General features: G+C 46.4%; 1 protein-coding gene and 1 non-coding gene across 3 annotated transcripts; one reads left to right on the top strand and one right to left on the bottom strand.

Annotated features, from left to right (window-relative positions):
• Window positions 1-53: 53 nt before the first annotated feature.
• DENND10 (DENN domain containing 10) lies at window positions 54-27,701 on the bottom strand. 2 transcript variants are annotated; one of them, XM_066239711.1, is made up of 9 exons: window positions 27,606-27,701; window positions 23,433-23,629; window positions 20,069-20,148; window positions 16,935-17,083; window positions 14,361-14,472; window positions 12,094-12,194; window positions 7,783-7,890; window positions 5,148-5,242; window positions 54-1,770 (listed from the first exon to the last, which is right to left on the bottom strand). In XM_066239711.1, exons 1-9 carry the CDS (start codon window positions 27,658-27,660, stop codon window positions 1,594-1,596), a joined length of 1,074 nt encoding a protein of 357 aa, XP_066095808.1. In that variant the 5' UTR covers window positions 27,661-27,701; the 3' UTR covers window positions 54-1,593. The 2 variants fall into 2 exon arrangements, with proteins under 2 accessions (XP_066095808.1, XP_066095809.1); XM_066239712.1 differs by lacking the exon at window positions 20,069-20,148 and having other exon boundaries at window positions 23,433-23,649; window positions 27,606-27,690.
• TRNAV-GAC (transfer RNA valine (anticodon GAC)) lies at window positions 12,945-13,020 on the top strand. Its single transcript has one exon. It is a non-coding gene; the product is annotated as a tRNA-Val (tRNA).

Here is a 27,701-nt window from a genome sequence, read left to right as displayed (position 1 = left end):
TTTTGGAGTGGGAAGAATTAGAGAAAGGGCATAATTTTTCCTCTATCTAAAACTTTTGTTGAGTATCAAAATATTTCCATTTTATTTCTGCATCATACATTTGCAATTTTAACAACTTTGATCATTAGCTAATATAGTAATACAAAAATGAGGGAGAAAAAGATGTTAGTATTCATTTTCATAAAGTGCAGATTTAATTTTAAATTGTTTGCCTTAGTAAACAAAATCTTATTTCAGGTCCAAGGGCGGAGGGAAAGGACTATTTAAAATTTTTACCGAACAGATGTCTAACACCAATAATAAATGAAAGATTCCATAAAGACTTCTTTTGAAAACATTTTTCTGGGTAAGATCCCTAAGGACAACAGTACTGCGTGTAAACTAACCTTTCATACTTAATATGAATGCATATAATTAAATAACAAGTTATAATTTAGATCTCCATGCTTATTTTGCAATTTTAGGTTTCCAATTATGAGAAGAGTACACAACTGAAAGAACAGTAACTTCATAAGTGGCCAAGTTACTTTTACTGGAATTATTTGAAGAGATGATCTGGTTTTGGCCCTTGTAGGCAGTGAATTCTCACTCCCTTACCGGTTATGTCAAGTTGCTAGTTCAATTATGCAGGCATTTATATTCAAAACAGCTGCTTATTTTCCTCTGCCATATAAGGACTGGCATCTTTTTCAAAATAATATTGCTAGCAACAGGGTTAATTGAAGAGTACTGATGGCTTACGTTTGCCAAATGCTTACCTCTGAGGCAGTATAAATACGGATTATTAAAGTTGTCTCAAGTACAAAATCTATGCAAAACCCTCATAATATAGGCAAAACGGTCAAAGGGCAAAAAAAATTTTTTTTCTTTTAAAAGAAAGTGCAACTGCAGGGTCTTTTGAATGATCTTCTCTAGACCAATGGTTTTCAACCTTTTAATTCTTGGGGACTGGTGAAAATATACTTATTTCGGGGACTGCTAAGGCAGAAATCACCCTGAGCGTAAGCGAATTCAACTAAGATCACTGGGTCTATAATCTTCATGTAACATCAGGGTGGTGAACTCTTTCACCGACTGGTACGAAATCTCTAGCCAACCAGCGGTTGAAAACCACTGTTCTAGACGGTTCTGCAGAAAACTTAGTAGTTCGGCTCAGAAAGTAGAGTTCCTCACAGGGAATTAAAGTTCTTCCTAGAAGAATACAAAGCAAAATTTCAGGTAGCTTTCTGAAAAGAAACCATTGGTTTGTGGCTACACAGTGAGACGAACTGGAACTTATAAAAACGAAGGCTTTCGGACTTGCTGATGGACACGAGAACTCAACAGAGTTACTCCAGGACATCAGGCCATTTTATAACTTATTATGGAATTACAGCACTTTGTCCAACATCGATAGGCATGAAACTAACCAGATAAGAGAAAAACCAGAAGTGTTTTCAGACGTTTCAGTGCTTTTCAGGTCCAATCTCAATACTTTCAAATAAATCATTAAAATATAACATTTTCTTTGTTATTTTCAGTACTGTACATAGTTAATGGGTAATCATGGTCAAAGAGCTTAGTATCCATCACCGGTGATGCCATTCCAACAGGTCAGACTTTCAGCATCTGTTCAGCTGCAGCTAGCTGGTAAAGGAAGTTTTCTGTTGCTGGCGGCAATCGTCTTTGCTTTAGTGCCTCAAAATTGAGAACCAGCTTTCCTCCGTCACCTGAAACTTCTGAAAACGGTGCCAGGTTGGTGAAGATTTCTTTTGTTTTAAGGGAAATATCCTTTAGGAAGAACAGGAAAACATGCAGTCTGTTATGATCAAAACATTTGAGTAGTTGTTGCATTTTAATAGAATTCTTCCGGCTGTTTTTTAAAGTTTATTATAAATTATTAGAATGAAAATGCGCACCCGCCCTCTGGGGAAGCGCACCGGCGCCTTTCTCTCCCGCCCCAGGCCCCGCCTCCCCCCTAGCACGGCACCTTCACCTTTCTCTCTCCTAAGCTCCAAGGGCCCTTCTTTTGCTTCTGTAATTTTCTAAATAAACTTTCTCTTATAGTTTGAGTCTGGCTGTAAATTATTTCTTAGCCAGAACTCAAGAACAGAGGTCCAGCAGTGGCAGGGTTTAGAGCATCATCCTGATACACCAAGGTTGTGGGCTCAATCACTGGTCAGACACACAAGAGTCAACCAATGAATGTATAAAGGAGAATAAAATCAACGTTTTTCTCCCCCCCTCACCGCCTTTCTCTCTAAAATAAATTTAATTTTTTTTTTTTCTGAAGCTGATAATGGGAGAGACAGACAGACTCCCGCATGCGCCCGACCGGGATCCACTCGGCACGCCCACCAGGGGGCGACGCTCTGCCCACCAGGGGGCGATGCTCTGCCCCTCTGCCCCTCCGCCCGGGGCGTCGCTTTGCCGCAACCAGAGCCACTCTAGCGCCTGGGGCAGAGGCCAAGGAGCCATCCCCAGCGCCCCGGCCATCTTTGCTCCAATGGAGCCTTGGCTGCGGGAGGGGAAGAGAGAGACAGAGAGGAGGGAGGGGGTGGAGAAGCAAATGGGCGCTTCTCCTATGTGCCCTGGCCGGGAATCGAACCTGGGTCCTCCGCACGCTAGGCCGACGCTCTACCGCTGAGCCAACCGGCCAGGGCCTGAAAAAAATTTTTTAAAAGGAAAATCAATGTCCCAGATTCTTTCCTTCTTGCCATTTTTAAGCATACAATTTGGTGGCATTAAGTACATGTACAGTGCTGGGTGATGATCACGTCTGTCTGTCTCCAGGCCTTTTCCTCCTCCCAAGCCGAAATCCTGCACCCGCTGAACACCACTCCCATTTCCCTCCCCGGGCCTGGTAGCCACCAGCTGCTCTCTGCCTCTCTGAACGCGTTTGTTCTAGGGGCCTCGTGTAAGTGGAACCATCCATGTTGCATCACTTCTTAGAACTTCATTCCTTTTTAAGGCTGAATAATATTTCACTGTATGTATACACGACATTTTGTTCATCCATTCATCCACTGATCCACATTTGGGCTGTTTTCACTTTTTGGCTATTGTTAATAGTGCTGTGAACATGGGTGTACAAACATCTGAGTCCGTTTTTTTTTTAAATTTTAATTTTTATTTATTCATTTTAGAGAGGAGAGAGAGAGAGACAGAGAGAGAGACAGAGAGGAGGAGCTGGAAGCATCAACACCCATATGTGCCTTGACCAGGCAAGCCCAGGGTTTTGAACCGGCGACCTCAGCATTTCCAGGTCAACGCTTTATCCACTGTGCCACCACAGGTCAGGCCTGAGTCCGTTTTTAATTCTTCTTGATAAACATCCCGAAGCGGAATCGCTGGATATACGGTAATTCTCTGGCTAACTTTTTGAGGAGCCCTGCTATTATTCCAGAACAGATCTCTTCCCTAAGTTCTCTCCCGCCGGGGATAAGGAACCCAGCCCCAGCCGCATGGGCTTTATTCCTCTTCACTGACTGACGTTCCTCTGGGGGGCTGAGGACTAAACAGAGCTCACATCAGAGTCATGTCTTTTTTTGGTTTGTTGACATCACTATCCATTCAAATATTTTTGAACTTCTACAACATGCTGGGCACATTCATCATACCTTAAACTGAGTCATCTTGTATCATTTTTAGTCTGTGAAAACCACTGTAACTCAGAACTCAAATTTACATATTTCACCAACACTGTAGCGAGTCAGTGTCTTTATTGTAATGTTGGCAGAGGGATGGACGGGCAACAAGGACCCACCTGGTAGGAGAGGAGACTCTCAGTGTTCAGGTCCTCAGGACAAACCCGCCTACCTACTCCTGGCCACAGCTGGCTAGGCCAGCAGCACTGAACAGAGGACAGTGCTGCAGATGGGTCCCCGTCAACACCTGTGGTCCCTCTCAGCCATCAGCATCATCTACCTCACACGTCAGTGTCTCAGAGAGCTGTCTGATCCCTTGTCTGATATCTTCTACCTCAGCCCGTTTCTGTCACAGCGTTCATTTATCCAGGCTCACAACGATCTTGTCGTATTTTCTGTTCACCTACTTCACTAAAACACAGGCCACAAGGGCAGGGACTCTGCTCCCCACTGTACTGTACACCACACGGCCCTGTGCAAAGTCCAACACATGGTCAGTGCTCAGGAAACACCGTTTAAGTAAATAAACGGGTCAGTGAGGAAAAGAGCTCAGTGCAAACAGGGGACTAGGGCATTCACATCAGAGGTGCCCCCCAGGAAGCACAGGGGGAGACACCCCTTCCAGGCCCCCGGTCCCCAGAGTATGACATGGGTCTGGATGAGGCAAGGCCGGAAGTGCCCCCTGCAAGTGAGGAGCAGATTTCGGGAAACAGGCACAACGCAAACTGGCAGCAGATGGGGCAGAGGCTGGGCAAGCTCTACCACCACGCGGAGAAGTGTAAATAAAATCCATCTGCCGCCTGACCTGTGGTGGCGCAGTGGATAAAGCATCAACCTGGAATGCTGAGGTCGCCGGTTCAAAACCCTGGGCTTGGCTGGTTAAGGCACATATGGGAGTTGATGCTTCCTGCTCCTCCCTTCTCTCTCTCTCTCTTTCTTTCTCTCTCTCCTCTCTAAAATGAATAAATAAAGTCTTTAAAAACAAACAACCATTTGCCACCCCACACTGGCAAGGGGAGGGGAGGGCCCACATGGACACTGTCAGCTCAGGCACACAGAGGAGCTGACCCTGCAGGGGGTGACATCAGAGCGCTAAGCTTGCCAGGGGTCTGTATTACCAAGGTCCTGGAGACGAAAGCAGGGCTAGAAAGCACGCTGTCTAGTTCCCCGTGCTCAGCAGCAACCTTCCGTTTTGTTCCTCCAGGAAAATTCTACTAGGAGGAGAGGACGCGTGGGCCAGTCCAGCACAGCGTTCCAGACCACTTAGAGGTTACGCTTCTCACCATAATGCTGGGCTTCGGCATCCGCCCTCCAACCGCCCACCCCATAGATACCTTGTCCTCAGAGCCCGACAACTGATCAGCCATGACAGCCCCTGCCTGCTCCCTTCCAGGGGGTGCACCTGCAAACCCGCAGGGGCACCTGCCTGCTGGCCTCTCGCTGTCACTTCCTCTGTCATGTGCACAGTTGATAACAAGCAGCTCTGCACACAGGGCCACGCAAAGCAAGTTAGGGAGTTACCTGTATAACTTGGCTGTCGGATTTCTCTGGATCTTCTGCAGACTGAACAATCAGCTGACCAATTTCTCTGTGCAGTTTGCCCATTGCCATGGCCTCTAGTGAGATTAAGAAGAATGTACTGTATAAAATTTAGAAGTTTACATAATAAAAAATAATCATGTCATTTATCTGAAACCTGAAAGATGATACAGAGGGGATTGTCAAAAAGCAACCGACAACCCTCCCCATTTCCACCTTACTGCTAATCACAAATATGACGTGCTAGGCCAGGGGTCGGGAACCTTTTTGGCTAGAGAGCCATGAACGCCACATATTTTAAAATGTAATTCTGTGAGAGCCATACAGCGACCTGTGTACATTATGCATTATCCAATAAAAATTTGGTGTTGTCCCAGAGGACAGCTGTGATTGGCTCCAGCCTCCTTCAACCATGAACACGAGTGGTATGAAATGAATGTATTGTAATACATGAAAATGTTTTATATTTTTAATGTTATTATTTTTTTTTTATTAAAGATTTGTCTGCGAGCCAGATGCAGCCATCAAAAGAGCCACATCTGGCTCACGAGCCATAGGTTCACGACCACTATGCTCGGAGGTCAGGAAGGCATGATCGTCATTTACATACTTCATGTCCAAAATAAAAACACTCCAAGGCCCTGGCTGGTTGGCTCAGTGGTAGAGCATCAGCCTGGCGTGCAGAAGTCCCGGGTTCGATTCCCGGCCAGGGCACACAGAAGAAGCGCCCATCTGCTTCTCCACCCCTCCCCCTCTCCTTCCTCTCTGTTTCTCTCTTCCCCTCCCGCAGCCGAGGCTCCATTGGAGCAAAGATGGCCCGGGCGCTGGGGATGGCTCCTTGGCCTCTGCCCCAGGCGCTAGAGGCTCTGGTCGCAACAGAGCATCGCCCCCTGGTGGGCAGAGTGTTGCCCCCTGGTGGGTGTGCCGGGTGGATCCCAGTCGGGAGCATGCGGGAGTCTGTCTGACTGTCTCTCCATTTCCAGCTTCAGAAAACTTAAAAAACACTCCAACACCAAACCAAACCTCTCCTTTACAACTACCTGATAAGAATTTTTATTTTGCTTCTGATTACAAATAAATGTGAGTTTAAGCCAAGAGCCTGACTTCCCTGTCCAGATCTTTACAGTTTAGAATTCAAGTTCATCTTTTTCTGGCAGGAATGTTGCGAAAATGCTTCCTGAACACTCAATGGGTCAAAGGCCTTAGAAATGAGAAGGAAACAACCAAAGTTGCATTCGTTATATACACTGCCACTTTCTGCATTAAGGAGATTAACGGAAATTTCTGTTTGTCACCCCAAGGGACAGATGTGAATGGTGCTGACTGGGACGCACCCGTCTTAGATTTAGAGCGACAGATGGCAGCAAGGAGACGGCCACCCTTTCAGCAATTTCCGGGGCCCAGGCACAGCTAGTTTGCTATCACTTTTGCTTCATCATCTCCTAATGATGATTTTATATTTGAATTTTTTGTCATGAACACGCATTATGTTTGTAATTTTAAAACGAATAAAAGAAAACTAGTTTTGGTACTATTCATTTGGAGTTACTAGATAAAATCTCAGACAATGATAGATTTTGTAAGAATCTATCTAATAAAAACCCATCATTAGGCAGCATTCAGTCATTTCAACTTCCAGTAGAAAGAGCAATGAGAACCCAGGAATCCCATCTGTAACCAGTAGCTCAGAAGTGCCCTGGGCGTACCCAGGTAACCCAGTCTTCACACTTTTAGGTAGCTGTGATTCAGGACAATGCCAAGTTTCCAGAGATGGGACACCCTTTCTCGATCCTTAGCTCCAAGACCGCTCACATTTCCTGGGCTTACTGAGATTGCCTTCAAAGATCTCCTGCACAGGAGTCACAGTCAACCCTTGTGTGCTTGTCAGTCTACGCACTCTTTTTAATACGGCTTACTTCAAGAGATGGAGCCTAGTTCCTCTCCCTGAAATGGGGACTGGGTTAACAACTTGCTTCTAACAACTATAATGTGCAGGAAGTGACAGTGAATGGCTCCTGAGAGCAGGTCATAAAGGGCGCTGTGGTCTCCTCAGTCTCTCAGATCATTCACTCTTGGGGAACCAGCTGTCAGGTCACGAGGACACTCACGCTGCCCTATGACGAGGCCGATGTAGTGAGGGCTCCTGCCAACAGCCCTGTGAGTGAGTGGGAAGTGGAGCCCCGAGCCCCAGCTGAGCCTCCAGATCCCTTCAATGCTGGCACTGTGTTGCCTGAAACCTCATGAGAGACCTTGAGTCAGAACTTCCCGGTTAAGTCAGTCCTGAATTCCTAACCCACCAAAACAGTGAGATAATAAATATTTGTTGTTTTGAATCACTAAGTTTAGAAGTGATTTGTCATGCAGTAATAAATAACTAACACACCTTGTTTAAGTAGAAAGTGGAGAAACAGATGAACAGACTATCTTATTAACATACGCTGTGCAGGATAAGCATCCACAGTGCATTACTAACATGGCCAAGCCTAAGAATAAATCCCGCAGCTTCAGCACAGCCGGTTGTCAGGCCCTCCAACACTGGTTTTAGACAATCGGCCTAAAAGCCACAACTGCCTGACTTACATCTTGTGTCAGCAACAGAGGAGAACCGAGAACTAACCTTTCGCCAGCGGAGCAATGGTAATCTCACTGTCTGCCAGGTTCACAAATACGTCATAGAGGTCTGATCTATTGCTCACCTCCAAGTCTACAAATCCAGCGATGTAACCTGCATTACAAAGGTGACCAACGTTACCGGAGTGTGAACAATCCTACTGCGAACACATGAAAAGAGAATTGAGTCTCAATGATCACCCGCTGCTTTTTCTCCCTGCTTTACTTATTCAGGCATTGACTAAGGCTACACGATTGTCAACTGCCTGGAGAAACTCACACAACTCCACACATTCCCAAGCCAGACTTCAGGGGCAAGGAAGGACCCCGAAGGAGAGCATTTCCTGTTCCGTCATTGCTTTGGGGGCAGAAAGGACAGACGAGGCAGAAGGTAGCCAGGATGCTCTTGAGCCATGTTCCCTCTTCAGGGTCCTTCTCTCCAATAAATCATGGCCAAACACTCGGTTTCTTGGAAGACAAGTGGAAACAGCGCCCTGTCTCACCGATTTTAGAGCTGATACCATACGTGCTAAAGGAATCGGGAAGACTTCAGAATTAGCAGACCTTTGGAGTTGACGTTAAGAGAACAATTCACAGACTTTCCGGATTTCAGAGCAATAAAATTAAAAAAAAAAAACTGTTAAGGGCCAATGTATCATTGCTAAAGCTTTACTTTACCAGGTGAGGACATTTAAAAAACACAACAGCAACAAAACCAAAAACTCACCACAGAGCACCAAAAGACTCCATCACATTTGAGAAAATGTGGTATCAGAGAGAAATGTAACTGCTGATTACTGGAGAACACTATGTATTTAAAAAGTGTTCCTGGCCCTGGCCTGTTGGCTCAGCGGTAGAGCGTCGCCTGGCATGCAGGAGTCCCGGGTTCGATTCCCGGCCAGGGCACACAGGAGAAGTGCCCATCTGCTTCTCCACCCCTCCCCCTCTCCTTCCTCTCTGTCTCTCTCTTCCCCTCCTGCAGCCAATGCTCCACTGGAGCAAAGATGGCCCGGGCGCTAGGGATGTCTCTGTGGCCTCTGCCTCAGGCGCTAGAATGGCTCTGGATACAACAGAGCGACAGAACATCGCCCCCTGGTGGGCATTCCGGGTGGATCCTGGTCGGGCGCATGCGGGAGTCTGTCTGACTGCCTCCCCGTTTCCAGCTTCGGAAAAATGAAATAAATAAATAAAATAAAATAAAATAAAATAAAAATAAAAAGTGTTCCTGGGCCAAGTGGCTATTTAAATGGGAAAAAAATGAAATCAGCTCCTAAACACACATTACCAAAATGTAATTCCTGGTATAGGAAGACTTAAATGAGGAAGAAAAAAACTTAAAATTTTTACAAGAAAAAAAATTTTTTTTATAAGAAAATATAGGAGAATTATCTTTCTACCTTTGGGGTGTTTTTTTGTTTGTTTGTTTGTTTTACAGAGACAGAGAGTGAGTCAGAGAGAGGGATAGACAGGGACAGACAGACAGGAACGGAGAGATGAGAAGCATCAATCATTAGTTTTTCATTGCGCATTGCAACACCTTAGTTGTTCATTGATTGCTTTCTCATATGCACCTTGACCATGGGCCTACAGCAGACCGAGTAACCCCTTGCTGGAGCCAGCGACCTTGGGCTCAAGCTGGTGGAATTTTGCTCAAACCAGATGAGCCCGCGCTCAAGCTGGCAACCTCGGGGGTCTTGAACCTGGGTCCTCTGCATCCCAGTCCGATGCTCCATCCACTGAGCCACCACCTGGTCAGGCTACCTTTGGGTTTTTAACAAAATGTAAAAAGTAAAATTAACTCTGGCCAGGAGTTGAGTTGGTTAGAGCATCATCCTAATACACCAAAGTTACGGGTTTGATCCATGGTCAGGGCACATACAAGAATCAACCAATGGGCCCTGGCCGGTTGGCTCAGCGGTAGAGCGTCAGCCTGGCGTGAGGGGGACCCGGGTTCGATTCCCGGCCAGGGCACATAGGAGAAGCGCCCATTTGCTTCTCCACCCCCACCCCCTCCTTCCTCTCTGTCTCTCTCTTCCCCTCCCGCAGCCAAGGCTCCATTGGAGCAAAGATGGCCCGGGCGCTGGGCATGGCTCCTTGGCCTCTGCCCCAGGCGCTAGAGTGGCTCTGGTCGCGGCAGAGCGACGGCCCCTGGTGGGCGTGCCGGGTGGATCCCGGTCGGGCGCATGCGGGAGTCTGTCTGACTGTCTCTCCCCATTTCTAGCTTCAGAAAAAAAAAAAAAAAAGAATCAACCAATGAATGCATCAATAAGTGAAACCACAAATCAATGTCTCTCGCTCTCTAAAAAATCATTAATACCGTAATAATAAAAAAAAGTTTGACAATAACCAAATGTTATTAAGGACATGAAATAATGGGACCTCTCCCACACCACTAGTGGGAGGGTGAAGTGCAACCTTTGCCTAAGTGCCCCAAGAGACTGGTAAGAGTGCTCACAGCAGCTCTGCTTTTAAAGTGAATAAAGAGAAAAAGTCCAATTGAGTCTACGATGGCATATGACTTAATGGAATCCTATGCAGCAGTGAAAGTGAATGGGACTACACACATCACCTGAACGTGGGTGAATCCCACAAAAATATTAAATGTTAAGCAAAAAAACAACAAAAAACATAGGCCACAGACCGTCCATCATGAGTCCACCTATAAAAAGTTAGTTGAGGGAAATCAAACAGTATGTTGTTTAGAGAGATGTTAGAGTAAGTGGCCGAGGGAGAGCAAGAGCACGTGGGGGAGCGACACGAGGCTGCAAAGGACTGACGACCTTCTCCTTCCATCTCTGCTGAGTCATCAACGCTCTGCTAGCTTTTATAACACGCATCGAAAATCACATATTATTTTATAGATAATAAACATTCCATAATTTAAAAGCCCCTATCGCCTGACCAGGTGGTGGCGCAGTGGATAGAGCACCGGACTGGGATGCGGAAGGACCCAGGTTCGAGACCCCGAGGTCGCCGGCTTGAGCGCGGGCTCATCTGGCTTGAGCGAAGAGCTCACCAGCTTGGACCCAAGGTTGCTGGCTCCAGCAGTGGGTTACTCGGTCTGCTGAAGGCCCGCGGTCAAGGCACATGTGAGAAAGCAATCAATGAACAACTAAGAAGTCGCAACGTGCAACGAGAAACTGATGATTGATGCTTCTCATCTCTCTCCGTTCCTGTCTGTCTGTCCCTGTCTATCTCTGCCTCTGTAAAAAAAAAAAAAAAAAAAAAAAAAAAGAAAGAAAAAAGCCCCTATCACCTTCAACTTTGTGGCCTGTTAAGACCATAAACGGAGCCCTGGCCGGTTGGCTCAGCGGTAGAGCGTCGGCCTAGCGTGCGGAGGACCCGGGTTCGATTCCCGGCCAGGGCACACAGGAGAAGTGCCCATTTGCTTCTCCACCCCTCCACCACGCTTTCCTCTGTCTCTCTCTTCCCCTCCCGCAGCCAAGGCTCCATTGGAGCAAAGATGGCCCGGGCGCTGGGGATGGCTCTGTGGCCTCTGCCTCAGGCGCTAGAGTGGCTCTGGTCGCAACATGACGACGCCCAGGATGGGCAGAGCATCGCCCCCTGGTGGGCAGAGCGTCGCCCCTGGTGGGCGTGCCGGGTGGATCCCGGTCGGGCGCATGCGGGAGTCTGTCTGACTGTCTCTCCCTGTTTCCAGCTTCAGAAAAAAAAAAAAAAAGACCATAAACGGATAAAGGGTGTTTTAACATTAAATCTAAAGGAGCAAAAATAAGAAACTATGACACCACAAAGTTAGGATTACTGTAGACATAGGTAATACCATATTTACTTATTCCTAGAATCTTATTATTAAAACTTACTATACAAGTATAATAACTATTTAAAAATAATTTTTCTTTGAGAAAAAATATGACAAGGTTCAAATGACACTCTAAACAAAAAAAAATAAAAAGAAAAAAAAGAAAAACCAAAAATAAAAATTTTAAAAATTTATAAACTAAATCAAATCACTGAGGCAACTTTTAAGATGAGAACTTTACAAGTCAAAAACAGGTTGTATTTTGGTGATAGCCACATAACAATGTGAATGTACTTACTGTCACTGACTACACCCTTAGAAATGATTAAGATGATAAATGTTGTGCTACATGTATTTTACCTAATTCTTTCCTTATTTAAAGGTTTTAAAAGGGGTAAATATTGGTTCCATTTACCAAAGAAATAATAACTGATCAGTATTCTCCTTAGGAATGCACCTACACACACAAAATCACACAAAACCCCCCAAACCCCAAAAGCAAAGAACCACACGACGACCCTAGTCCCAGCAGATCACTGCCCTGGCCCCGTGGTCTACCTGGGCACATCTGGAGGGCTTCCAGCTCATCGGCATCGAGGTGCACGTAGGAGTGAAGTATGGTCCAGTCCTGTCGATGCCACACCAGGGCAGGCAGAGTCCTGGGGAATCAAAGGGAGACCCCAACTGGTGGCTGGCCTGCCCCTGCAAGGCACAGCCTGCCCTCTGCCCTCTGCCGGGAGGACACTGGCTGCCATGGGCAGCAGGGAGAACCAGTCCTCAATGGGCCAGCCCTCCAGGCTTCAAATGAAAGTAATGCAATGGTTTGAACTCTGCTTTTGGTGTCAGGTGAGCTATAAAAAGCTCCAAGTGAAGTTTCGGAAGATCTCCACAGTGGCAAAGAGAGACGCTTCTAACGTTTTCCTCCAAACCCCCTACTCTGCAGACTACCACGGAGAGGGGTCCGAGGGTATGATCCAAACAGGGCTCTGGGAGCAAGAAGAGTTTTCCAAGTCTCTCATTTCACATTTAATTCCAGTCACACTTGCAAACCACTTTGTGTCTGATGTATACAAAATAAAGTTCCTTAAAACAGTGGTCCACAACCCACGGGCCGCGGACCGGTACCGGTCAGTGGGCCATTTGGTACCGGTCTGCAAAGAAAGAATAAATAACTTACATTATTTCCATTTTATTTATTTATATTTAAATCTGAACGATGTTTTATTTTTTAAAAATGACCAGATTCCCTCTGTTACATCCGTCTAAGACTCACTCTTGACGCTTGTCTCAGTCACATGATATATTTATCCGTCCCACCCTAAAGGCCGGTCCGTGAAAATATTTTCTGACATTGAACCGGTCCGTGGCCCAAAAAAGGTTGGGGACCAATGCCTTAAAAAACAAAACGAGCCCTGGCTGGTTGGCTCAGTGGTAGAGCATCGGCCTGACGTGCAGGAGTCCCGGGTTCGATTCCCGGCCAGGGCACACAGGAGAAGCGCCCATCTGCTTCTCCACCCTTCCCCCTTCCTTCCTCTCTGTCTCTCTCTTCCCCTCCCACAGAAGGCTCCATTGGAGCAAAGATGGCCCAGGCACCGAGGATGGCTCTATGGCCTCTGCCTCAGGCGCTAGAATGGCTCTGGTTGTAACAGAGCAACTCCTCAGATGGGCAGAGCATTGCCCCCTGGTGGGCATGCCGGGTGGATCCCGGTCGGGCGCATGCGGGAGTCTATTTGACTGCTTCCCCGTTTCCAACCTCAGAAAAATACAAAAAAATTTAACAAACAAACAAACAAAAAACCCCCAACAAAACGAAACAAAAACCTCCCAGTAAAATGGCTACTGCGAGATGTGCTGGGAAAACATTCTGGCCCTTTCCCCCAAGATCTGCGGCAATTGTGATCATAACAATAATTACTCTACACAAATTATTTTCAGTCTTAAAAATAAGCTTCTCAGGTAGGTATTATCTTCATTTTACAGACAGAAACTGAGGCTTAGAAACATTAGTACCCTTTATGTGGTCACAGAGCAAATGATTGCCTTCCCAGGATTTTAATCCAAGTCTTTCTGACTACCAAGACTTTCATCTTTCCATTATCTGACCACTCAGCCTCTCAGAGCCTCAGTTTTCTCATCAATAATACAGGGCAATAATACTTGCAAGTTTCTCATCATGAGTAAACTTAATAATTTAATGTATCTTATACAATGTCTGTCATACAGTAAACAGCGTAAGTGCTAGTCCTCCCTAGTTTTAAAAAAGAATCTAAAAACAAGTTAGATTAGGCAAAGAAAAAAAACAAACACCCTACTATATTTATTATAAAAATAAGAGTCAAAAAAATAAATAAATAAGAGAAGTCTGTGGTAAAACTGAACAGATGGAAAAACTTAACTAAGCAGACGCCAGGAAACTGACCCATGAGCTGCTGCCTGTCTTTACACATAAAGTTTTATTGGCACACAGCCCTGCTCATTCATTTACATAGGAACTGCCTCCAGCTGCTTTTATGCTGCTACCCATGACAACTGTGTAGATGGGACAGAGACCATATGGCCTGTGAGCCTAAAATGTTTCTTCTCTGGCAAGAAAGTTTGCAAATTCCCTGCTCTAACATACTCATGTTTGTAAAGTTAAAGAATTTGTTCAAATTCAGTGACCTTGAATTGCTAAATCTAAACTGGACCATTTGACCAAAATGGTACTTCACCCAGCCTAACATATTCTATTTTTACCACATGTGCAACAGAACAGAGCACACAGTAACCCCAAGTGCCCCAAACTGGCTGCCAACCAAGGTCACGCTTTGTAATGATTAGGATACCTGGTGAACTCCTGGACGGCTTCTATCTTGGGGTGATAGACGACAATTCTCTTCTTTAGCATCAGTGCTGTGTGTAAGATAACAGTTTCCAATCCAAACTGTGATACAATGTCTTAAAACAAAAGAAATTAGGTTACTGCATTAAATATATTAGGAAAGAATGTCTTCATTGGAAAGAATTCCTATCATATAAATGCAAAATTATTTTCAACACGAACAATAAATTTAGGTAAATGCTGTTAGTACGGAAGCATCTTATCTGGTGGATGGCATATCTATTCATATATCTGCTTCTTGGAATGGGTGTCAGAGCTGCCTACACCAGCCTCCCAAGGGCTCCATGCTGGATGCGCAGATTAAAGCCAGACTCACAAGAAAGCAGAGTAAATGGTATGAAAGAAACCAGCACCTTTCTGTGTCATAAAAACTCCCTAAGTTTTTGTTTGTTTGTTTTTTGTATTTTTCTGAAGCTGGAAACGGGGAGAGACAGTCAGACAGACTCCCGCATGCGCCCGACCGGGATCCACCCGGCACGCCCACCAGGGGCGACGCTCTGCCCACCAGGGGGCGATGCTCTGCCCCTCCGGGGCATCGCTCTGCCGCAACCAGAGCCACTCTAGCACCTGGGGCAGAGGCCAGGGAGCCATCCCCAGCGCCCGGGCCATTTTTGCTCCAATGGAGCCTCGGCTGCGGGAGGGGAAGAGAGAGACAGAGAGGAAGGAGGGGGCGGGGGTGGAGAAGCAAATGGGCGCTTCTCCTATGTGCCCTGGCTGGGAATCGAACCCGGGTCCCCCGCACGCCAGGCCGACGCTCTACCGCTGAGCCAACCGGCCAGGGCTTGTTTAATTTTTAAAGTGAGAGGAGGGGAGATAGTAAAGCAGACTCCTCCTGAGTACTGAGTTATTTTTAGCACCTGAGGCCAAAGCTCGGACCAACTGAGCTATCCTCATTGCCTGGGAAGGGAGCGAAGAGGGAAAAAAAGGGGAGAGAAGCAGATGGTCGCTTCTCCTATGTGTCCTGACCAGGAATTGAACCCAGGACATCCACATGCTGGGCCAACGCTCTATCCACTGAGTCACTGGCTAGAGCCTCCTTAAGCTTTAAAAAATGTTCAGTGATCACTCCCTCCCACGTACCCACATGTCTTTACTTAAGTCTTTTTGAGACAGTAGTGTGAGCACGCCTAACACCTCCGCAGGGATGCTTAGACACCATACAGAACAGCAGCATCAACAGTGAAGACAGGCGCTGTGGGAGGAGAGAGCAAAGCACTGACCCTGGAGTTCCCCTCCTCCCTTTCTTAAGGAACCCGACGTCTGTGCCTTCGCCCTGGGCCGACTCTGCCATTTTGGATTTTCCAGGTAGGAGAAAAGGGCAGGGATCTGGATGGGAGCCTGGGTCAGGGGTCTGGGTGCTCCAGCTGGAGGGGGGAACTGCTGAGATCTAAGGAAAGAGAACCACAGAGGTCAGCAGAGGCCTGGAGCGGTGAAGTGTAGGCCACTGATGAAAGAACGTTTCTCTGTTAAGTCCCACTCTTTTAGAAAGGAACACTAAAAAGTCTGCTTTCCCATGACAGAATTCTACTCAGACAAGGAAATGGAGAACTTGAAGTGCTCTCCTGGGGAGGAATTAAGTATTATGTAGACGATATATGTGAAATACAGAAAAATAGTCTACTGAGAGATTGTCCTTGGCTTGGGGATTTTGTTATTGTCGGGATGAAATCATCTGGGATGGCTTTTTTTTTTTTTTTTTTTTCCTGAAGCTGGAAACGGGAGGCAGTCAGACAACTCCCGCATGCACCCGACCAGGATCCACCCGGCACGCCCACCAAGGGCCGATGCTCTGTCCTCCTGGGCGTAGCTCTGTTGCAACCAGAGCCACTCTAGCGCCTGGGGCAGAGGCCAAGGAGCCATCCCCAGCGCCCAGGCCATCTTTTGCTCCAATGGAGCCTCGTTGCAGGAGGGGAAGAGAGAGACAGAGAGGAAGGAGAGGGGGAGGGGTGGAGAAGCAGATGAGCACCTCTCCTGTGTGCCCTGGCCAGGAATCAAACCCCGGACTTCCGCACCCCAGGCCGACGCTCTACCACCGAGCCAACCGGCCAGGGCCTGGGATGGGTTTCTGTTTCTTTTTTTTTTTTGTATTTTTCTGAAGCTGGAAACAGGAGAGAGTCAGACAGACTCCTGCATGCGCCCGACCGGGATCCACCCGGCACGCCCACCAGGAGGCGATGCTATGCCCCTCGGGGCGTCGCTCTGTTGCGACCAGAGCCACTCTAGCACCTGGGGCAGAGGCCAAGGAGCCATCCTCAGCACCCGGGCCATCTTTGCTCCAATGGAGCCTTGGCTGCGGGAGGGGAAGAAAGAGACAGAGAGGAAGGAGAGGGGGAGGGGTGGAGAAGCAGATGGGCACCTCTCCTGTGTGCCCTGGCCGGGAATCGAACCTGGGACTCCTGCACGCCAGGCCGACGCTCTACCACTGAGCCAACCGGCCAGGGCCTGTTTCTTCTTTTCATTCTTCCTTTCTTTTCTCCTTTCCTCGCTCCTTCCCACCTCTTTCTTCATTTATTTTTACCTTTGATGGAGCCTGCAAGGTATGCCTTTCGGGCATCAAAGTCCTTGCTAAGGAAAGAGCCATTTTCTTCACTCTGGCATATCCCCTTGGTGAGCACTGCAATGTAACTCTCCATCATTTTAACTGGGCTCCCGTGTTTCACGTACATTCTGTAAGAAAGGGCCAAAGGCAATCGGGCTTTTACTTCGCATGAACCCCACGGAGAAATGCACCTAGGCTAGGCATGGGTACTTTAAATAATCGAAGCCAACTTGCTAATACACTTCTGAAAGCCTGAATCTTTCATGACATGATTAATTCTAAAATTTAATTTGAAAAAAAGAAAAAAACAAACAAAACCACTTGAAAGGCCTTCAACAATTCTTTAAAGTTGGCTCCCTCTTTATATGTGGGCAAGCCTGCTCTAGTCCCTTCAGGCAGGAGAATGAACTGTGGGCTTTCCCAGGCCCCATTATTCTCTTTTTATGTCTTCCATTCACAGCTGGTGTTCTTAGTCATAACAACTCTGTTTTATTGCTGGAATTTCCTTTGACAAGAAAGGCGGTTCATGCATTGTTCACAGAGAAAGCAGTAATTAGTTGGAGAACCTCTATTTATTGTCAGAGTTCCCAGATCTAACTATATTTAGATCATTAAGAAACCAACTCCTTTAAGCTTCTGGTGATAAATGCACACTAGATACATTCATCATGTTACAACTCTCCGAAAATGCTGACAGTAAACTGGCCCCATTTATAGCTCGTCTGTGAAATCAATCCCTCCCCTGGAAATCTATTCCTATGAGTAACAGAATCTAAATTTTGCTTGGGAAGCAGGATTGGGTCTATTTAGGTCTTTATGCAGCTGAAGGGCTAGAAAATTGGGAAGAAAACATAATCACTGTTTAAGATAGAGCAATGATAATGATACTTATTGTACATTAAGTTTCATTAAGATGACAAAGTTTTAACTGCTTACCAAATTTTGTTAATCATTAGTGTTTTTAAATTTTTTTTCAATGCACAAACCGAGGAGGGTAGAGAACAGTGACTGTGATAAGCTATCATATATATAAAATATAGTCAAGCCCATGAACTCATCCACATGCTTATATATGGAGGAAATATCTCCAGTTGTATATAAAGAAAACAGGCCCAGGAGCGGCCTTGAGGTGGTGGGTCAGGAGGTAGAACTGCAGGCTGGGGAAAAGGGAAGGAAGGGACTTGGTTTTCACTGTACACCCTCCTGTATTGTTTTTTAAAACTATATGCTTACCAAAAAATAAAAAAATAAAAAAATCACATTATTACAATTATAAAATAAAACAATATACAGTGATGGAGAAGAAAAACGTTAGCAAGGTATTAGGATGTGACTTCCCACAAGACAACCCTGGGCTATGAGAGACTGGACAGAGGGCAGAAAGCCCCTAAAACCATCCACAGGAAAACCACAACCTGGGGACGGCATTCAGGTGGACACCCAGTCTGGCCTGGACAACTTACTCCGAGCATGCGTGAAACCCTCTACCGGGTTCTCTAGCTGGAGAGACCAGAAGAGGAAGGGGGTCATGGCAGCCTGCTTGGATCCCACGTAGGGAATGGCGCCCCCATGCGGGCCTCTACCGCCACCGTGAGCAGCATCCTGTGGAAGGAACGCCTGCCTGCTTCTCTTACCAGAAATGGAAGGGAGCATGTCCATGGTAACCTCACCATTATCAAATAAATGTCTCTCTAATCACTATAATGTACACTTGAAACTAATATGACACTGTACGTCAGCTGTAACTGGAAAAAAAATTACTTTAAAAGTGTCTGTGTGCATGTGCATGGAGACACGTGCTCATGGGGAGAAAGTGTGTGCATGCAGGTGCGCACAAGCGGAAACAATGCCGTGGTACCACAGGAGCTGAGAAACCCTCTGGACTGCCTCCTGGGCAGGAGGTGGGGTCTAAGCCAACCTTGCCTTCTGGACCCCAGAACATTTCCTAGAAAGTTCAGCTGAGTGAGGTAATCTGAACTCTATCAGATGAAACGGGAGTTCCACTGCTTGTCCAAAACACGTTTGCAATGTTTTAAGTTCAAGCTGCTGGACAGAGTCTCCCCTAGCATAACCATGTCTCTGTGTCAGCGCCATATTAGCAGACAACTGTTTGTACTCCACAGCAAGCCATATACCTGCAATTGATCTTCTGACCGCAAGAAGTCTTTCTTACCATAGTTGGCTGCAAAAACAGTAAGAGTTCATTTTGTCAAAATACAACCTAACTGAAACCCTCAGGTAATGAGAAGGTCTTCTTACATTATGTCATATGTGTGTGCACATAAAAATGGCAAAAAGGAAACCATTTATCAGGGTAATAGTGGGAAAAACAAAACTCCTGTCATTCAAACCTCCCCCCCCCCCCCTGAAGAACTTCTTATTGGGTATAAGTCTGAGGGCTGAGAGTAATATATAACACCTGGACTTTTAAGTCTACCTAGTGAATATTAAAAAACAAAAAACAAAACTAAAGTAAAACCCTGCAAACCTTCATTATAGAAAAAACAATGTTCCTAACACATAAGAAAGATTTCATAAAGTTCACTAGATATACTCACCAAGGCAAGAAACAGACTGCTGTCTTTTAGATAAATTTTTTCAATAGCTAAGATAAAACTGAAGGAGTCTACTTGAATCACAATGAATCAATTAATCTGTTTTTCAGCTCCACTGAATTCTAGCTAAGAAATGCTTTCCTGGGTTTTCTCATAATTCAAAATGCTCATTAACTTTCCCCAAAATGACTTCCACTGACAGACCTTGACACATATGAAGCAGCCTACCGCTCCATAAAACACTTCACTTATCCATCCTGCTTAGGAAAGTTCTAGACTGGAAATGAGAAGAAGTAGCAGACCACAAATGGCAAGTGACTCAAAACACCCAAGAACTACAATACTTGTACAAACTGTATGTTCTCCTCCCCTCTACCCTCTTCCCAAATAAGAGGAGCAGAAGAGGAAGTTCCTCTTTATAACACAGTCTTTGAAGGGCCAGGAAAGATCAAGTTGGGGAGACAGGCTGAAAGCTGCTTCCTCAGAGGAGAAATCTGCTCTGTAACTACTAAGATCTCCATTTTTGTATATTAGCGTTTAGTACAGTTTCATACAGACCTACACAATATCCTAGTGAAGGCGGCATATTTCTCTGGGTTAAAATCTTTGGCGGTCAGAACAATAGAAAAATGAGTCACCTGTCCAAAAGAAACAAAAAAAGTACACTTTTTAAAGATACTTTAATAGAATTAATTTTTATTATTATACTCTAACAAACCTCTTTTACAAGATATACCAGCATTAAAAAGATCAAAATGTAACCAAGTCCTCAATTGCTTCCTTATACTTTTATATGTATATCCACACATATAGTTATATACACATATATTGGATTTCCTACATAAAAAAGTAATACTTTTAGTTTTTCAAAAACAAAGATTTCAAATACCAAAAATGTGAATTTTTTTATTTAAAATCCCTTAATCTCATCAAAGCAGAGCTAGGAATGCTGTAGCAAACCTATCAATTTAACAACTATTTTTTATTCATGAAATTGAAAGACGGAAAACAACCAAAATACAACTCAGTAAAAGTCTTCCAGTAAAAATTATACAGTTTCTGAAATAGTCCATTCTCTGTAGGTTACTATATAATCTAAAGGGCACTGACATAAGCTTCATTCATATGCCTCTATTATTATAAATATAAATTTCTGATAATTGCTTCTTGTTTCCATTAATGAGACAAAATTTAGAGCTTTATAAAAGCAAAGCCTTCAAGAAATACATTTTTAAAAATCATATTGTGAACTGGCCCTGGCCGGTTGGCTCAGCGGTAGAGCGTCGGCCTGGTGTGCGGGGGACCCGGGTTCGATTCCCGGCCAGGGCACATAGGAGAAGCGCCCATTTGCTTCTCCACCCCCACCCCCTCCTTCCTCTCTGTCTCTCTCTTCCCCTCCCGCAGCCAAGGCTCCATTGGAGCAAAGATGGCCCAGGCGCTGGGGATGGCTCCTTGGCCTCTGCCCCAGGCGCTAGAGTGGCTCTGGTCACGGCAGAGCGATGCCCCGGAGGGGCAGAGCATCGCCCCCTGGTGGGCAGAGCATCGCCCCTGGTGGGCGTGCCGGGTGGATCCCGGTCGGGCGCATGCGGGAGTCTGTCTGACTGTCTCTCCCCGTTTCCAGCTTCAGAAAAGTACAAAAAAAAAAAAAAATCATATTGTGAACTGAAAAATCTCAAAATCTAGCTACTTTTCAAATCTGAAAACCAGATTTGAAAGTGTTGTTGCTATAATTTGGTAGTCTGTAGTATAAAACATAATAAATCTGAGGATACATCAAGACTTTACAGCAAGAACTTAATGAATATAAACCACAGATTCTGACACATGGAAAACTTATCTTTTTGCAAATTTGCATTTTCTAATTATGAATTGGTTTTGTCTTAACCCTCTAACAGTTTCTACACTGTTGCCTTCCTGTTGTTTTACATGTAATTCCTTACATTTAAACGGAGATCTTGGACAGGCTTCATTCACTGGCTGTAAAATTACCCTGAGAAGGTGAAAGTCCCCACCAGGAATATTCTGGGGGCTCAGCCACTTCTCCCCAGTGTTCTCCTCTTCGAATACTGAAGTGGTTTGGGACTGGGAAGCCCAAACACCCACAGTGGTTCTGTTTTCTTTTTAATTTTTTAAAAATGTATTCATTTTTAGAGAGAGAAGAGAGAGAGAGAGAGAGAGAGAGAGAGAAAGCAAAAGAGGGGGGAGGAGCAGGAAGCATCAACTCCCCTACCCTATGTGTCCCAACCAGGCAAACCAGGGTTTTGAACCAGCGACCTCAGCATTCCAGGTCGACGCTTTATCCACTGCGACACCATGGGCCTGACCACAGTGGTTTTCAACATGTCACACTGATCCTGTCCATATCAAATGACACAACAAAAAACTTACTGAATATATGAGTTTCCTTAATTATCCTTTCTATTCTTAATATAGCCAGCCTTACCACCATTTTCAAATGAATAAAAAAAGAAAGTTTTCTAAACTATGTCAAGGATAATTATATCCTCTAAAACAGTTTTGTGTGTGTGTGTGACAGAGACAGAGAGAGGGACAGATAGGAACAGAAAGACAGGAAGGGAGAGAGATGAGAAGCATCAATTCTTCGTTGTGGCACCTTAGTTGTTCATTGATTGCTTTCTCATATGTGCCTTGACTGGGAGGGTACAGCAGACTGAATGACCCCTTGCTCGAGCCAGCAACCTTGGGTCCAAGCTGGTAAGCCTTGCTCAAACCAGATGAGCCCTCACTCAAGCTGGCGACCGGGGTTTCGAACCTGGACGCTCTGCATCCCAGTCCGACACTCTCTGCTGTGCTACCGCCTGGTCAGGCTAAAACAGTTTTTAACAATGAAAAATATACTTCTGGCCCTGGCTGGTTGGCTCAGCGGTAGAGCGTCAGCCTAGCGTGCAGAGGACCCGGGTTCGATTCCCGGCCAGGGCACATAGGAGAAGAGTCCATTTGCTTCTCCACCCCTCCGCCGCGCCTTCCTCTCTGTCTCTCTCTTCCCCTCCCGCAGCCAAGGCTCCATTGGAGCAAAGATGGCCTGGGCGCTGGGGATGGCTCTGTGGCCTCTGCCCCAGGCGCTAGAGTGGCTCTGGTCGCAACATGGCGACGCCCAGGATGGGCAGAGCATCGCCCCCTGGTGGGCAGAGCGTCGCCCCATGGTGGGCGTGCCAGGTGGATCCCGGTCGGGCACTTGCGGGAGTCTGTCTGACTGTCTCTCCCTGTTTCCAGCTTCAGAAAAATGAAAAAAAAAAGAAAAGAAAAAAAAAGAAAAATATACTTCTTCACATTCCTAATCAGGCCATTTTTTTTTTTTTAACAGGGACAGAGAGAGTCAGAGAGAGGGATAGATAGGGACAGACAGATAGGAACGGAGAGATGAGAGGCATCAATCATCAGTTTTTCATTGCCATTGCGACACCTTAGTTGTTCATTGACTGCTTTCTCATATGTGCCTTGACCACAAGCTTTCAGCAAACCGAGTGACCCCTTGCTCAAGCCAGCGACCTTGGGTCCAAGCTGGTGAGCTTTTTGCTCAAGCCAGATGAGCCTGCGCTCAAGCTGGTAACCTCGGGGTCTCGAACCTGGGTCCTCCACATTCCAGTCCGACGCTCTATCCACTGCATCACCGCCTGGTCAGGCCAGGCCATTACTTTGAAACTACTTCCACATCTCAACTCTATCAGAGTATAACCTGAAGGCTTCACATCACCAAAGGCAGGGTCGTTCATATTATACATACCAACAAATATTTCTGGGTCAAATGCAAGTGAAACTGAAAAAGACCTCTCCAATGAAAATCATATATAACGTTTTTCAAAAGCATACTGTGAATGATAAAATCTAAAACTATGAGTTACTGGAGTAATCTTATATCACTTCAGATATTTTTGGTTTTTTGACCTTTTTGCAATCATACCTTTTTCAATACTGAAGAATCTGGAACTTCAACTGTTGTGATATAAAACCATGTTCTTCGGTACTGACCAAAGACGAAGGGATGGAGGAGTTTGTTTTCATCTGTAAGGCAGCATTTTCTCAACAGCAGATTCCTTAAAGGAGCTGTCGTGGAAGGATAACACCACACCCACAGAACTTCTCCATTTGTGTCCTTTTCTACGGTGGAAAGATGGTCACTGTGAGAATGTCAAACAGCAGCAAGGAAGTGAATTGATTGGTTACTCAGAAGCACTTAGTGGAATCACTTTTAGCATCTCATTTTACAAAGCAACCTGCAGCATGTGAGACCCCTAAATCCCACCTACTTCTACTGCTCAAATTACCTAGCTCTCCTTGACCTTGACTTTTAGGCCACCTGAGATAATCATGTTACATACTCATTGTGCAAATTCTATATTTAAAAATTTAATAATCATCATCATAAAGGTTACCCAGTCACATATGTAGTTTCACCATCAAAGTAAACACCTCGATAACAAAACAAGAGCAATCTAGTACTAAAAACTCCAAGCAAAAATAGCCTGAATTTGACAGACACGTTACTGCAAATAGAGCAGTAAGAATCTAGATTTTCTAGACTTAAAAAAAAAACATACTATGGAACGGGTCGGGAACATATGGCTCGCGAGCCAGACGTGGCTCTTTTGATGGCTGCATCTGGCTCGCAGACAAATCTTTAATCTTTAATAAAAAAATAATGTTAAAAATATAAAACATTCTTGACCCTGGCCGGTTGGCTCAGTGGTAGAGCATCAGTCTGGCGTGCAGGAGTCCTGGGTTCAATTCCCGGCCAGGGCACACAGGAGAAGCGCCTATCTGCTTCTCCACCCCTCCCCCTCTCCTTTCTCTCTCTCTCTTCCCTTTCCACAGCCAAGGCTCCATTGGCGCAAAGTTGGCCTGGGCGCTGAGGATGACTCCATGGCCTCTGCCTCAGGCGCTAGAATGGCTCTGATTGCGGCAGAGCATCGCCCCCTGGTGGGCATGCCGGGTGGATCCTGATAGGGCGCATGCGGGAGTCTGACTGCCTCCCCGTTTCCAACTTCCGAAAAAAATACAAAATAAATAAATAAGTAAAACATTCTCATGCATTACAATCCATTCATTTCCTACTGCTCATGTTCATGGTTGCGGATGGCAGGAACCAATCACAGCTGTCCTCCGGGACAACACCAAATTTTTACTGGATAATGCATAAGGTACACCGGTCGTTGTATGGCTCTCACGGAATTACATTTTAAAATATGTGGCGTTCATGGCTCTCTCAGCCAAAAAGGTTCCCGATCTCTGCTATGGAAAATAGCAAGTGTGTAAAAAAGCAGCTTCAGCTTCAGCAATGATCACCATCTGGCCCTACTTGCTTCATAAGGGGCCGGAGCATTTCTCCTTTCATTATTTTGAAGCAAATCTATTTTTCAAGTCAACATGAAAAATAAAAAACCTGCTGAACTGCAAATAATTGTCATCTTTTTCTTCACTGTTACCAAAATGAAGTCTGAGTTTAATTCAGCCTTAGTTCAGGCAGGACTAAGATGACTGAGATACTTTTAAGCAGTTTTAAAATCCCATTAGAAATGTTCAGATGTGTGTAAAATTTATCAGGATAATTACTTAGTAAGTTACATAATTACTAATCACTGGGGTGTACACCTAAAACTAATATAATACTGTATATCAACTGTAAAGCCAGAAGCCACAGACTCTATCACAGCCACCGCCCATGCAGGTTCACATTGGATTCGGACAGTCGGTAAAGAAACAACAGAGCCAAAAACTGAGGAGCCATCTTCTTTTTTTTTTTTTTTTTTCCCCCCTGAGGCTGGAAACGGAGAGACAGTCAGACAGACTCCCACATGCGCCCGACCGGGATCCACCCCGCATGCCCACCAGGTGGCGACGCTCTGCCCCTCAGGGGCGTCGCTCTGTTGCGACCAGAGCCACTCTAGCGCCTGGGGCAGAGGCCAAGGAGCCATCCCCAGCGCCCGGGCCATCTCTGCTCCAATGGAGCCTCGGCTGCGGGAGGGGAAGAGAGAGACAGAGAGGAAGGAGAGGGGGAGGGGTGGAGAAGCAGATGGGTGCTTCTCCTGTGTGCCCTGGCCAGGAATTGAACCCGGGACTTCCGCACACCAGGCCAACGCTCTACCACTGAGCCAACTGGCCAGGGCAAGCCATCTTCTTTAATCCTAGCTTGCACCCGGGCAAGTAAAAGTACACACTGGGCTCCAAAACCCACTCACATTCAGTGCTCACAAAGCTATTGACTTATCCGAGTTTCCTAGAATCAAAGGACTTTCCTAGCTCATCAGACTTATTCACCTCTGTTCCCCATCTCCTTCCTTCTCCCTGCACAAACTCTGCACTAACTGGCTTCTCACTCAGCACTCCGCCATCTTGGCTGCTTCTCCTGGCCTTCTCCACGTGGCCTTACTCTGCTCTCTGCTCTCTCATGCTAATCTCAGGAACCAAGAGAGCAAGCTCCTGTTCTGCCCTCATTTTATAGTGTAGAAATCAAAACCTTTAATCCAATATACAAAAGGGGAAGTCTTTAACACAAAGCCACCCATCAGACATGATGGGATTGTACCACCCCACATCAAAAGGGGTGGGAAAGCCAGATCTGTGGTGGCGCAGTGGATAAAGCGTCGACCTGGAAATGCTGAGGTCACCGGTTCAAAACCCTGGGCTTGCCTGGTCAAGGCACATATGGGAGTTGATGCTTCTAGCTCCTCCCCACCTTCTCTCTCTGTCTCTCTCTTCTCTCTCTCCCTCTCTGTCTCTCTCTCTCCCTTTCTCTCTCCTCTCTAAAAAAAAAAAAGAATAAAAATAAATAAATAAATAAATAAATGAATAAAAGTTGGTCACCTTTAAAAAAAAAAAAAAGGGGTGGGAAAAGCTCAATCCCAAAACCAAGCCCCAGGCTACAAGGATTCTGCCTGCCCACAGCCCGCCCCCAACACACATTAATATCACCTGGGCAATGGCCTCCACCTGGGCAGCGTCATCTTTAACAAAGTGAACATAATACATTTTATCTGCCCAACATCAACTGTATTTGAAAAAAAAAAAATGATTTAAAAAAATTTTAAATGACAATGAAGTTTTTCTCAACTCAAGCAATGATCTTGTGCCCTAGGGAAATGAAGTGTTAAGGGGCTTGTAAAAAATCTCAATAGAATACTACTTTTTCAGAGAACAATGGCACGCAGGAAACCGATAGACGATCACTGAAACAAACCGTGCTCGCTGTCGCTTAACCCTAAGGAATGAATGGTTCCTGGAAACACCCATCCGTGAAGCAACCGCACACGGCTCAGGCACCTACTCTGGGCTGCCCAAAGATTTCAACGTACTTCCTCATTCTTTAATTCCTCAAAACCAAAGAGATCCCATCCCATGTGATTAAGTAGTCACTAGTGGCTATGTGCACAAGCTCTATCACACAATCCAGGAATCCTCCACGGGCTGAGTGAGGTTGGGGCCCTGGGGCTAGACTGCAAGGTCCCAGTCCTAGCGCTGGCACTTTCTAGCGAGTGTTGGTGCACAAATGACACCCTGGGTCTCCAGCGGCTCCTCCGTAAAGTGGGCACCAAACGTTACCCACACCCCCCTGGAGCCGAACTAGAGTTAAACGGAGATAATCCATGCACCACGCGCAGCAGCCGGGGCGGGTACAGATGGCCATCGTGTCTGGAACCGCTCGATCACATGATCCAGGCCAGCCGGGCGCCCGGCGGGCAGTCCTGCCAGGCTCCCCACCCTCCGAGGGACCCCGGCCCTGCAGTCTCCCCGCTGTGCCACCCGAGAGCGGATCTCGGCCCAGCCGGAGTCCCGCCTGGGCAGCGACCCCTCGCAGCCAAGGGAGCGCGGCCACCGTCCACGGCCCGGGGCGTCCAGCAGGAGCTCTCCTGCCAGGATCTAGGGGGCCGGCGGGGTCCCTCCGCCCCGCCGCCCGACCACGGCGGGCGCCATGCAAGGCTGCGGACGGAAGGGCCCAGGGCCGCTGGTGGAACCTCCGCGCCGAGGGGGCTGAGCCGCGCAGCCCCCCCGTCCAGCCCCAACAAGGAAGCGGTCGCGCCCTCCCCACCGCGGGCCGCGGGAGGTGCGGGCCTGCCGGGCAAGGCGCCTGCGTCCTCACCGATCAGCCCCACTCCGAGCATCAGCTGAGTATCCGCCGCCTCAGCCGCAGCCATCTTCCGCCGCCGCAACGCGCCGCTCCCAACACCCCGCTCAC

Source organism: Saccopteryx bilineata, chromosome 7, assembly GCF_036850765.1.
Source record: "Saccopteryx bilineata isolate mSacBil1 chromosome 7, mSacBil1_pri_phased_curated, whole genome shotgun sequence".
NCBI classification, from domain to species: domain Eukaryota; kingdom Metazoa; phylum Chordata; class Mammalia; order Chiroptera; family Emballonuridae; genus Saccopteryx; species Saccopteryx bilineata.
Note: the sequence above shows the minus strand (reverse complement) of the source record. Positions and strands in the feature narration are given on the sequence as shown.